General features: G+C 45.2%; 1 protein-coding gene and 1 long non-coding RNA gene across 5 annotated transcripts in view; one reads left to right on the top strand and one right to left on the bottom strand.

Moving 5' to 3' along the window:
- Window positions 1-520: 520 nt before the first annotated feature.
- The window catches only part of SEMA6A (semaphorin 6A), a 124,961-nt gene continuing 112,121 nt past the window's right edge, over window positions 521-13,360 (bottom strand). For all 3 annotated transcript variants that reach the window (XM_081827213.1, XM_081827214.1, XM_081827215.1), the window contains one exon: window positions 521-2,652. In XM_081827213.1, coding sequence (XP_081683339.1) covers window positions 1,454-2,652 — 1,199 coding nt within the window. In that variant the 3' untranslated portion in view covers window positions 521-1,453. The remainder of the gene's footprint in view (window positions 2,653-13,360) is intronic.
- The window catches only part of LOC115937121 (uncharacterized), a 275,150-nt gene continuing 262,954 nt past the window's right edge, over window positions 1,165-13,360 (top strand). For both annotated transcript variants that reach the window (XR_014147283.1, XR_014147282.1), the window contains exon 1: window positions 1,165-1,248. This is a non-coding gene — a long non-coding RNA (uncharacterized LOC115937121). The remainder of the gene's footprint in view (window positions 1,249-13,360) is intronic.

Below are 13,360 nucleotides of genomic sequence, written 5' to 3'. Positions count from 1 at the left end.
CCCCCCCCCCCCCCCCCCCCCCCAAGTTTATCATAACGCCAGTTTACAAGTGTACACAACTCAGGGTGTAAGGCACAAATTTACATGTGGAAAAGAGGCTATTCACAGATGTAATCCCACGAAAAACCCGTGTGAGCAAACCATTAATTTATGCAAGGTAGCAGCCAGCATATTAATTAGTTCACGCCTTTAGTGGATTTTGTTTGCTGTCTCACATGCAAGGTGAAATGAGATGGGTATCACAAGCTGGTGCCTTCACAGAAAGTAGGAACCACTGACAACCACATTGTTGGCAGCAAATGGGACGCAGGATGTGTCATTCTAAAAGTTCCTCTCCTGGTTGCTTTAGAAATTAGGATCTGGAAGGACTTTTAAACTAATTAATTTTTTGCATGTTATAGGGCCAGAGACCTGACCAGCAAATTAACTGGTTGATTTAAATAAATATTTCTCTCTCAACGTTTTCTTTTAGCTAGAGATCAGACAGTCCAAACACAAAGCTCAGAATTGCAGCTCCAACTTATTTACTCAGTGAATTTATTGTAAAAATAAACTCAATTATTCCAGTTAATGGATTTCACGTTAAATAGTTTAACTTTCAAGGGGCTTTCTGAAGAGCTGTTCATAGGTTGGTATGTGGAAGAGTCCTTTCCTTAAGGAAAAAAAGGGTGAACAATAAATAAAGCGTTACTTGCGTTAACGGTCACGTTATTTCATTAAAAGAGAGGAGCAGAAATCTATGACGTAGTTGCCCAACATGGCATTCATCTGCTAATAACAGAAAGCTGTAACACTGGTGGGCATTTCACAGTATCTGCGCATAGTAAACTTCTGCCATTGTTAAAGTTCTGAGTTAGAATTATCAATGAATTCTTTATTTTTTTGTCTTTTTAATTTTCATGATTTTTAAAAATGTATCTGTGTTTTGCAGGTGGAACGCCAGCCCTGTTAGCAGGCGCCCGGTGCAGTCACGGACAACATGTTGCAGTCATTGCTCACCTGCGGGTGCGGGTGCGGGTGCGGGTGCGGGTGCGGGTGCGGGTGCGGGTGCGGGTGCGGGTGCGGGTGCGGGTGCGGGTGCGGGTGTGGGTGGGGGAGGTGAGCGTGCGCGCGTGCGCGAGCGCGCGCGCATGCGTGGGAAGGTGGGTGGGTGTGTGCTTTTGGCTCATGTTTGTGATGGTAGTTTAAGTCTCTCGTGAGTCCGACCTGCTGCACGCTGTGAGGGGAGAGTGAAGTCAGAGAATGGAGGTGAGTCCCGCGTCGCAAACCTTCACCCAAACACGTGGCCCAGTTTTCCAGAGTCCCCCTGCGCCCCCGAGGGGGGCACCCAGCGTCCTCCGCTCCGCCGCGGCCGTCTTGGTCTGGTGGGTACTCAGGCAGTGGAGGGCCTCGCCGAGCTGGGCGCGCGCCTGGCCTTTCCTGCTGGTTCGACACCTGACCCCTCCCCCTGGGATTATGTACACGCGTCATTGGGCTTCATGGATGTGGAAAGGGGGGCAAAGGAGGGTTTGGGGGGTACGTCCGGCTTTAGCGAGGGTGTGCGCTTCAGCCCCGACCTCGTCAGCGAGTTGTAGGCGTTGAGGCTGGGCTGCCGCGAAACAGTCACGGCCTGGCCCGAGGGCTGCGCGCCGTGCACCTGGATCGAGTCCACCCTCTGTGGGGCGGGGGGCGGGTTGTCTCCCCGGCCAAAGCTCTGGTTTCTGGACAGGTGGGAGGAATTGGAGCAGTTAGTATTGTTTCTTTTGAGAGTGGTGGCCTGGTGGCTTCTCGTGAGCGAGTTCGTGGGGTAGCTCCTCTTATAGTCAAGGCCGTAGGAGGAGGAGTGGTGCATTTCCAGCCGCTTGCTCAGGCCATTCTGAGACAGGGAGGCTCCCGGAGGGCCCAGGGAGGCCTCCCGCTGGGGGACTTTGGGGGGCAGGCTGTCCAGGTTCTCCACCAGATTCACCCCGTGGTTGGGACTCTTGCTGCTGAGATGCTCCTTGATGGTCTTATACTCCAGGGTGGCCGCCTGGTCCTCCAGCGCCATCTGGGCCACCTCGCTCATTTTGGGCTGGTCCACGTACTCGTGCTGGTAGCCTTGCTGCGTGATGGGCAGGACCACCACGCTGGGGATGTGGCTGGGGGAGGCCCGCAGGGGCAGGTCCGTGGGGATCACAGGGGAGCCCATGGGGGGCATGTCCTTGGTGCAGGCGTTGATGAGGTTCTGGTTCCTCTCCCACTCGCGGCTGCCGCGGCTGGGCTTCCGCTTCTGCTGCAGCGTCGGGGTGGACTCTGGGGTGGGCAGGGCCGCCAGGTCTAAGTGGTGCTGATCGGCCTTGATGAGCATCTTGGCCGTGTTGCCGGGCGTGGGGAGCTTGCCGTTGTGCATGAGTGGTGTGAGGATGGCCTCCGGCTTCGGGTCTTTGGACTGGGTGTCCCCAAAGAGACCGCTGAGCTTGGTGACGCTGCTCATGGAGCCCCGGCGCGAGTGGGCGAGCTCCTTCTCTTTGCGCTGCACGGCGGACACGTCTTTGCGCCTGTGGTCGCAGACGCAATAGACGATGATGCCAGAGAATACGGCCCCCATGACAAAAGCCAGAATGACCGCAATGGCCAGGAGGGTGACAGGGACGAGCTGGTCATGGCCTTTGAGGTAACTTTCCCGAATCACTCCTGCAATAGACATCGCACACGGTGTTAAGAAATGAAAGCACGCCGCGGGGCTTATTTTTGTTTGGCGTTCACCCCGTTAATTAGTAACAGTAATAAGTGACGATAGCACCTCTGCATAACTTGTCTCGGGGCGGCAGCTTGCCAAACATTAACTAATTAATCCTCTCCAAGCCGCCCCCGCCCCCCGTGAAATATGTAAATAGACTTCATTTGCTGCCTTCTTTGTGTTCTGAAAAAGTGCTTTTCCCCCCTCTCTCAAGTATACGCTCTTTCTGCTTGCTTCAGTCTGTGGAGTAGGACACTTTTTCATTTCCAAAATTTATCCCTCCCCGCCCCCCTCCTTCATCTTTTCTCAGTCTTCCCCTCAGAAAATTGGGATAACAGAGATACTTTGAGTCCGGAGGGGAAGAGGCAACAATTTTATGCCCGTTAAATGAACGAATGGCACAACGCTCCAGGGTTCCAGGGTCTTCTCTGATGACTTCTTTGTGGGCACCATGGCCTCTGTCTGGAGAAAAAGCTATGTGTGCATTTCAGGCAACTGGAGGAAGACCTCGTGTGTCATTTACGGTGAAAGAAAATAGCTAAAGCTTGCATTACAAATGTTTATGCTGATTTTGTATCATCCTTCCAAAAAAAAAAAGCAATGCACACTCAATTTCAGGTAAATATGCTGAATATTTGAACGAAGCTCTTCCCTTACTTGAACTGAATGAGTATTTAGAAAAAAAGACCATCTGGGGCCCTGGAGTGGGTTTGAAAAGTGTCAGGTCTCATTATTAGGGCTAGAGTTTGCTGTCACGGTGAGATTCTTTAGCAGAGCTAATCTCTTCAATTTAATAAAAATTATGTGACTACACCCGTCAATAATCTTACACTACATTAACCGAGATGCTGTTTCTGAAGAAAGTTGCCTTCCCTGTTCCTGCCTAATCAGCCACCAAGCTGAGAGACTCTAATCAAATGCAAACACTGAGGCTTTCATTTTTTAATACCAAGTGAGAATACACATCACAATTGTCAGATCTTAAGTGCTTGATGCGGTAGCTAAAAAATAAAATCTCAAATACCTCAATTCCTGCCTCTGGAGGGTGAAAGAACATGAATACATTAGAGGCACTGCATGGGCTGAGGAAATGTAAACATTGTTCCTATTATGGAAATGATAGTAAGACAGAAAATGTACCTTCTCTGGTCTCAGGAGACACATTTTTCATTTGGTAAATCATCTCTTTCTGGAATATGCTTAATGTATTTTACTGGCAGATTTCACTGGCACAGAATTAGAATGAAATGAAATAAAAACTTGTACCCCTTCCTAAGCCCACAACATGCAGCCCTTCACCTTCTGCTGAAATGCTTCGTATGTCACAGTTGAGACACTGAAGAAATGCAGCTTTGTCATAGGGTCTTTCTGCTAAAATATTTTGACTAGGGAAGCAATGGTTTTAGAACTCAGAAACCTCTGCCTGTGGAAGAGAACATTCTCGTTCTCTTTACTGTCTAAACATTCCTCCTCCCCTTAACTTGTGACATCACAGTTGGTTGCTGTGGAAATGATTGTCCTGTGACAAAGGATTGTGACTTCAGGGGGAATAAACAGAAGCAGCAAATATCTCTTGAGAAACAAAGATTCTGTGATTAAAAAAGTGCCCTTGGTAATGAAGGGCACGGCAGGCGATTTCACCCCGGAGAAAGAGTATTAAAATGGCAAGACCCTGAATAATTTCCAAGTGTGACACTTCTCAAATATTTCCAGATTTAGCTTCCTGAACTTTTAAGGGATAGAAATGGAGAAGCAAAAAAACAGCAGGAAATTCGGCTGTAACTCACACCTTTTATAATGTGGAGCTCCCCAAACCATGAGGTGTCTTGCTGCATCCAAATATGTTTTAATACCTAGTCACCAAGGAACTGTGCAAATGAAAAGTTCTTCCTTAAATTTGCATTTCCTTGTTGTAATGCTAAAATAGCAACTGATTTTCTTTCAGTTTTGATTGTGTTTGGGGTTCTATTGAAGATCATTTTTAACCACCTACGTACAGTGGCACAAAAATGTACACCTGTGAATAAAAAGGGTTTAATTTCCCTCATTGACTTGGTGATCTCAGTGGAATCTAACCACAGGGGAGACCTCACCAAGGCGTGTGTGTGGGGGGCATACCAGGTAGATTTTTCATGGCAGTGGGTATTTCATGGATCCCCTCCTGGCAATCATATTCATGGGGGCTGTGTCTTCCCAATAAATGCATCCTTATAATAATAGGTAGTTATCTATAATTGACTTTGGTATTTTATAATTGAAATTGACCTCTCAGCTTAAGGGGAACAGGGAAAGAAGGCAGCTAAAGTAGTCCATTTGTTTCATTCATTGTTTAATTGGGAAAACTGCAAAAATTTCAAGTTTATTCATGACTTTTTTCCTTATAGCTATTCTTTCATGTCTGAAGGTCCTTGACTATTTTAATCTCATGGAAACCATTTGCTCTTTCACTGGGTAAAACTTTTTTAGGGGATGACATTTGAGTTCAGGTTTTTGGCTGTTAACAAATCAAATAGGGTATGACCTTTGAGAAAAATGGTGTCTCAAACAGCCCCCCCAATCTCCTTTTGTTATGTAAATAGTGCCCTTAAAAGCCTGCCTCTCTTCAGTTTTGAGATATCTACCCCAAGCAGGTGCCCTTCCCTCATCTGCTTGTGCAAATTCGGAAATCCCAGGTACACATTTAGAAACAGATCAGAGATTAAGTTGAAAGCACAAGTCAGGAAGATAAGAAGTTATAAGTCATTTTTGGAAAATCCCTTCCAAACTTAAAGCTTTCTGCTTATATCATGAAAAGGGCAAAGGGGCATTTATGGAAATGATTAAATCAGCTCTGTGACATTGGTCACTGTGAAGGATTGAACACAGTGGTCTTGTTGGGGGTGGGGGTGGGCGTGGGGGCTGGTACAAGCAGCACTAGAGATCTCCAGAGGCCTGGGGTCTTAGGCTCCCACTTACTGCTGGGTGACCTTTTGGCCCATCTCTGGGCCTCAGTTTATTTTCATTTGCGATGTGGGGTTAATACACTTAATGCCTTACTGGGTTCTTGCAAGAATCAAATGAAGTAACGAATAAGAAAGAACTTAAATGCTGTAGTTTGCTGGACAAGTCTATCGGTCAAAAGAAGCCACCAAGGAGATGTGGTGGGCTCGCAGCTCACCGAGGGCTTCAGAGTAACAGTCACAGCCTCTCCATTTGGTTCCATTTGCTATGGGTCTCCCGGGGGAGTGGGGCAGACCTGTTCTTCCCAGCTCCAACCTTGTGCTGTCCAAATGTTGCCAAAGGGATATGTTGAGGCAACTAAGGGAACATGTACCTCTGTCCCAGGATTGCCTATAGGTCCTGCACTTTGAAATAAGTAAAACAACAAAAGCAGGAAATGTTGAGCAAAATGCAGCGATTGTAGTTAGACTCCTAGTGGAGTAAAAATCCTGCATTCAGCTCCTCAAGAGCGGGGACCTTATTTTATATGCATTTATAACCCTCATCATCACCAGGGCTCCTTAATTGGGCACTTAATAAATGATTACCAGATAGCTGGTTTTGCAGTACATTGCAGAGACACTTTTAAGTGGGCCTCTAAACTTGGTGGGACATTTTTGCAGTGACCATAACCTTCTGAAGTTACAGAACCAAAATATATCTCCATCCATAGAACAGAATGTAATCATACTAACATCCATTAGACAAATTGATAAAGGTGCTCAGTATATGTTTAAAATAATAAGAGAAACTGTATCAAAAATGAAAAATTCATTCTGGGATAATTCCAAAAGAGATGATGAGGGTAGATGGGTTATTTGTAACAACTGGCTAGCCCCGTGGAATTGAATATTTTGAAATAAATACAACTCTGCCAAGGGAGCTGGTTGAACGTCATTGCTTCAGATGTTGCATGGAACCCTGGGGAAGTGGAGGGGCTTTTGGAGGGTGGCATACTCCCTCTCCAGGTATCCCCCTGGCGCCCCCCCCCTCCCGCCAGACCAGTAAGAGTTGGCTTCTCTATCCTGGGGCCCTGAAATGTCTTCCTCTACCAACCCCTGGGCCTTCTGCTCTCACCAGCTGAAAATGGGGCATTGTAATGAAAACAGTATCTGAAACATCCTTTGCATTGATTCATTAACCACCAGCTATTTCTCACCAGTCATGAGGTGCTAAATGGTTATTCTTTCCACCTTCCTATTGCAGGAAGCAAGGCACACAATGGCTTAGAGATTTCTCTGAAATCATGCCTTAAATTGGCAGAACTGAGAAAGAATAGAATCTTCACTTTTTTTTCCCCCGAGGTGAGAGTTTTCAGATGCTGGAGGGATGCTAGAGGGAGGTCTCAGAGGGACAATTGGAAGCTCTTTAGAGGCTGAAGCAATGAAAAGATTATGAACAATCCTACCCCCCAGGCCCTGCAAAATGTAATTAAAATAAGAACAGTTATAAACTGTAAAGTAAGAGGAAGTCCAACACAGTTGTGAATTTTCCTATGATGATCATGTGAAGGCATTTTGAAATTTCAAACATCAAATTCTTTATTCTTTATTTAGAAAACAGAGAATGGTTTCTGGTAGCCCTGTTCTAGGATTGTCTACACTTGTCTAATCTGCATGGGAAGCCCAGCACCATGGCACAGCATGCCTCAGAAAAGATCTCCTCACTCAGGGTTGGATTGTGCTGTTCCTGGTGCCTTCACTCTCATTGTCATGGCATAACAAGGTTTCAGCTCCCATCTTTGTGGGTGCCTTCAGCAAACATTTCCTGAGCACAGACCAAAGCAGTGTGCCAAGTGCTGGAGAGACAGAGGTGAAGGAGGCACAAACCCTGTCATCCGCTAGGGGAGAAGGCCCATGCTCACGCAAGAACTACTTCCAGAGTGGGGAAGCATCATGAGATGCATTGCTTCTAGCTCGGTGGATGTCAGCTGAAGCAGAGAGAAGAACCATGCAAGGAGGGAAGGAGAGTAAAAGCTGTGTTCATAATGGTGAATGGTCTGACTCCCATCTAGTCTCATGCCTAGAGCACCAGCCACTTGGCTGTACTCTCCCTTGCTTCTGGGCATTCCCACAGGCTGTTCCCTGTACCGGGGATATCCCTGCTCACCCCACATTCTTCTGACCCTCTCCTTTAGGCCTCAGCTTAAAGGAGGAAGCCTTCGCCAACTTACTCCGACCAGGTTAGCTCTTCTCTGAGTGACCTGGAGATCTGCACTTCTCTATCCTAAAGTCATCACTCTTAATGTTACTTCATGTTTGTTTTTCTCACTGAGATTGTTTTAGGAGGGAGATTTACCCCTAAATTCTCAGGCATGCAGGTGCTTAGTAAATAATATCTGCTAAATAAATAGTGAATGAATGCATGAGTACTTGTAGAGAGAAAATAAGAGCAAGAGCTAAACACCATTTAGAAGGCTGTGGAAAACCTTGAATGACTGAAAAAGGTGTTTAGAAGACATGTCCATTTTGGAAGGAAAGTTCTTGGTTAATTTACCTGCAATTTTACGGGTCGTCTTTCCTGAGAAAGCTGACTTTCAGCTTACTCTGCTGGATGCTGAATCCCTCATTGAAAAACAGCTGACTTCGGAGACTTAGTACCTTTGCATCAGAAGCACGGCTAGTCCACCTAAATTTACTTTCACTGTTTTTAAAATGAAAACTTTTTTTTCACCTATACTTATCCCCTGAATCCTACAGAAATAGCTGGGAGATGGCTGTCCTGTCAAAGCATGAAACGAGACAAATGCAAACACACAAAATCAGCTGCACCTGTTAAACGACATGCCAAGGAGGAGCCCTACCCACGCCCACCCCGTTACCTTGCTAAGTACAGGAGCCCCTGGCGGCCAGGACCTCGAAATGGTTAAGTGCGCACTTTCCCCTCTCACCCCTGCTCACTGGACTGCCTGTTTCTGAGCTGCTGTGATATGATGGATGTGTCTGTCTCCATAGTGAAGTAATTAATAGGCATCTGTGTAGAGCGGACCCGGTGACCACAAAGACAACAAAGCCTCTCTGTGTCCTTTAGAGAAATATGCAGAGGCAAAAAGGAGGATGGACATTTCCTTCACGGCCGAGCCAGAGCGGGTTTCTTGTTGGGCCTGAGAGCTAACAAAGATGGCAAAACACCAAGAAAAGCTCTGGAGTACGATCCCCTAAAAATAAACTCTTGATTTTCCTTTATAGTAAGACAAGCCTGCAATTTCCTTGAAATCCTCATAAGAACTTGGGTGAATGGAATCTAACAACCCAATTTTTCTTGTTTGAAAATCTTATTGCAACAAAATGCCAGGCTCCCAGCCCCGCAAGGCAGTATGAATGAATGAACTCATCATGGGCCAGGCATCATGGCTGCTAACCACAGAGGGCCGGCTGTAATCCCCGTTAAGGAGAGAAGAAAACAAATAGGGGGAAAAGAACTCCTAACTGGAGACAGTTTATCCTCAAAGCCACACCGCACCCAGTGGAGACCATACTGAAAATGCAGCGGGAACTCTCTGTGGTTATCTCGGCAGGAAGGAGCCCTCTTCTTGTCTTAGGGCATAACGTGAACCAGATGGCTTAAGAATAAACTGATGAGCCTGCAGCCGTGGAAATGGGCTCAGAGTTTATAACTCAAACTTTCCTTTTCCTTTTTTTTTTTTTTAACCCCCCTGGCAGGCTGAAGATTAGGTGCCGGGAGGAGCTGTGGTCCTCAGGATTTATCAAGTCAATGGCTGACCAAGGTAGAGGCAGCTTCCCTCAGTTGAGAAGCTAAATTAAAGCTCACATACTGAAATAGTGCTTACTGTGGTTGTCTGTGGATGAATCCACTTCCTGTTCTGTCACCTTTGAAATTGATGCATTTTTTTTTCTTGTTGTTGGGATGCCATCACAGGCCGAAAAGGGGAGAACAAGCATGAAATTCATTCTGTTTCACATTTTTTAGAGGAGAAACAGCTTGATTTCCCCTTTGTGCCAGGGGGAGTCCTCAGATCTCTGCCCGTGGAGGGCTACACCATTGCATGGATTGAGGTCTAGATTGGGCATCATGATAAGATGATTTTTAAAAGCCATGCCCTGAAATGTGGGGCTATGGTTGCATGTGTTAGAACTGTCACTCTCTTTGTAAAGGTAATGATTATTTCAGATGGGCAAAGTTTTAGCAGAATTTATGTAGTTTACTTTCCTTCTTTTTGAGGTTTTCTTTCTAATAAGACTGGAAACCCAACATCTAAGCAATTTCTGAAACCAGACAAAGCATTTCTGTTCTCCACCTTCCTAGTCCCATTGTCTTGCTTTGCTCTCTCACAAGGCATCAAAGCTACAAAATGGTGAAGTGGATCTCCAACTAAAATTTCACTAATATTGTGAAATTCAGGTGATTCTTTGAATCGTTTGCAGTGCTTTGACTTTTTTCTCTACAAAGCAAAGATAAATACGAGGAAGCAGGTCTGTTTGAATACTAAAGCTGCCAACTTAAACTTGCTGGAAATATAGTTCTTGGGATCTGGATTATAGATGAGGTTGGGTGTTAACTGGTTAAGAACATAAACCTGGAGGTCATAAAGACCTGGCTTTGAGTTTTGGCTTTATAACTAACTAGCTTTGTGACCTTTGGCAAGCCAGTTTCTCTGAGCATCAGTACTATTGATTATGAGACGAGTGTTGTTGGAAGGATTTAATAGGTTAAATAAATGAATGCATGTAAAGCACTGGGCATTGTGCAGGACATTTGTTAATGCCCAATTAATAATGTAATAGAAGGGGCGCCTGGGTGGCTCAGTCGGTTAAGCCTCTGCCTTTGGCTCAGGTCATGACCCCAGGGTCTTGGAATCGAGTCCCGCATTGGGCTCCCTGCTCCTGAATCTGCAGGGAGTCTGCTTCTCCTTCTGCCTCTGTCTCTCTCCCTCTGTCTCTCATGAATAAATGAATAAAATCTTAAAAATAATGTAATAGTATTTCTAGAATTTCTGACAAGTTACCTGCCTTGTACAGGGTCCAAGATAGACTCTTTGAATGAATACTTTGGTAAGGTTTGACTGTGTCAGCCAAGAGTAGAAAAGTAAAGATTTAAATGTAAAACAAAATATTAAGAGAATGACCTGAAGTAAGATAGCCCACGGCAACTTGCAAAGTGTCTTGAATCATTGTTGCTTGGGGTGCCTGGGTGGCTCAGTTAGTTAAGCGTCTGCCTTCGGCTCAGGCCCTGATCTCAGGGTCCTGGGATTGAGCCTGTTGGGCTCCCTGCTCAGCAGGGAGTTTGCTTGTGCTCTCTCTTTCCCTCTTAAATGAATGAATGAATGAATGAATGAATAAATAAATAAATAAATAAAATCTTTTACAAATTTTAAAAAATTAAAAAAAATCATTGTGCTCAACATCAGCATCACCTGGAACTTGTTAGAAATACAAATCCTTGGGTCCTACCCAGACTTTCTGAATCAGAATCTCTGGAGTTAGGGTTCATAAATTTGTGTTTTCACAAGCCCACCAGGTGATTCTTATTTTCACTAAAACTTGAGAAATCCTGCCCTACATGACATGAACGATAGGCCAGAAATTGAATGTTTAAAGCCCAGCCTCAGATACCACCGAGGCATTGTATAGCCAGACCTTCAAAATGATTTCTAGTATAAATAAATAAATGCAGTCTTCCTTGGGGCTCAAAGTCTGAGTCTTTAGTGGGTCTTGGGTATGACAGTTCTTTACTGGAGTTACCATTTCCTGACAAAGAATACAAAATTAATGTGATTTTATTGGAAAGACAAACAAATCCCTAACACTTTCCCTTGGTACCTGACAGAAGCTTGACATACTGCCTAAAACACAGTGGCCCTGCTGTAACAGAATCAGCCCAATTTGCTTAGCGCTGCAAGCTGTTGGAAAAATGCCCGCGGTTTCTTTATTTGCCCCAGCATGAAGACACGGAGGGGACTATCTGAGGCTCCCCATCTCTGTCACAGGGGCCATCAGGGAGTGGCTGGTGCTGCAGAGCCCACATACGGCCTAGGTTGGGTCAGCCCAGGCAGCACTGGGCCCCAGGGACAGAAGAAGCAGAGTTCCACTGTGACTAGAGCAGCCTCCTCGAGAGGCCCGCGTGTTATGTCACGTGACCTCAAAATCGACTCCACTCAAACAATGCACAGCCATCAGGCGACATTTGATAGTGGGTCTGGGCATCTTTCCTCCTCCTGCTTGACCAGACAAGAGAATAAGAAATTCAGAAAGGTTTCTTTTATATTTCTGAATTGAAGGAAGGACTGGAGCTCATTCCCCAAATCCAGGTCCTGCTTTATGATCATAAAAATGCCGACCCCAACAGCGTACTGCACAGAGCTTAGTGCTTACAGATCTGCTGAGCAGAACTGAATCTGCAAATCCATAGAATTATATAAGACATTTTAAGTTACATTAAATTCCTGCTGTGTGATTCTAAACCATGCAGTGCAAGACCCATCAGCACTTAGGGTATATTTATTGCCTTAACAAATGTCAGATGATTGTGTCCAGTGTTATCTATTATTTATGAGTAACAAGAGGCTGTAGGACTGGAAATGACAAGCTTTAATATGTCCAAAAGGTTAGGCATAATGCGGATTGCTGCCCTATAAACTTCTTGACACTCTTTTCCCTCCTAATAAAGCATTGTCAGTAGTGACCGTAGCGAACTTGCATTATTTCTGTACAGTTCATGACCGCCTCTGCCTTCAGTGAAGACATGTAATTGCAGAAGCATATTTAAAAAGAACGCATCCTTTTAAAAATTAGGAAATTTAAAAGTAATTGGAGTGGGAAATTCCTATTATCCCATTAAAAAATGAATCTCTTTCCGAAGATAGTTCCCAGGCTGTAGGCTTATGAGAGCTTAAGAAATATTAATTAAAGATGACAAACCTTCACACTGCCCGTAATTAGCTTTCTGACACCGATTAAGATCCTGTCTACCGTGCACTTGATATATTTGAGTACAGCCATCTACTTTTCACTAGTTTACTTCAGGGCCTTTCTGTAATCGAAGGTGCTGGGAGATTTACAGGTGATGCAGTCTGTGTGGATCTTTTTAGGCCATACGCTTCGCGGGACTTGAACTATTACCTCGCGTGGCCTGTCTCTCCCTGGGACCGGCAGGTGAATACAGCTTTTCCGTCCTTTCTCTTTATGGTAAGGACATGAATTGTGCATTCTGAGCAACACTTGGAGCTTTCGAGGCTGTGCTCATGTATAATGTCAAGAAAAAGAAGCCGTCCTCGGGAAATATCCCAGTTCCCACTCTTTGGCCCTTACTAGGCTCCTTTGTCTATGAACAGTACGGTTTGCAAAGTGAACCTTCTAACAGGCTTTTTTTTTTCTTTTTCTTTTTCTTTTTTAAAACTCCAGGAAGTGAGGCTATCAGAAAGAAAGCTTTGAGATAAAGCTAATATTATTTTTTCTTTTTTTAAAGATTTTATTTATTTGACAGAGAGAGACACAGCGAGAGAGGGAACACAAGCAGGGGGAGTGGGAGAGGGAGAAGCAGGCTTCCCACGGAGCTGGGAGCCCGATGCGGGGCTCGATCCCAGGACCCTGGGACCATGACCTGAGCCGAAGGCAGGCGCTTAACGACTGAGCCACCCAGGCGCCCCGCTAATATTATTTTTTCATTATTATGCATGATCCAAAATACAAATCGATTCTCTGCAATTTTATTGTTAGGACAAAA

The sequence above is a fragment of the Leptonychotes weddellii genome, chromosome 7 (genome assembly GCF_054177405.1).
Source record: "Leptonychotes weddellii isolate Sample4059 chromosome 7, ASM5417740v2, whole genome shotgun sequence".
NCBI lineage: Eukaryota > Metazoa > Chordata > Mammalia > Carnivora > Phocidae > Leptonychotes > Leptonychotes weddellii.
This window is presented reverse-complemented; position numbering and strand designations above follow the sequence as displayed.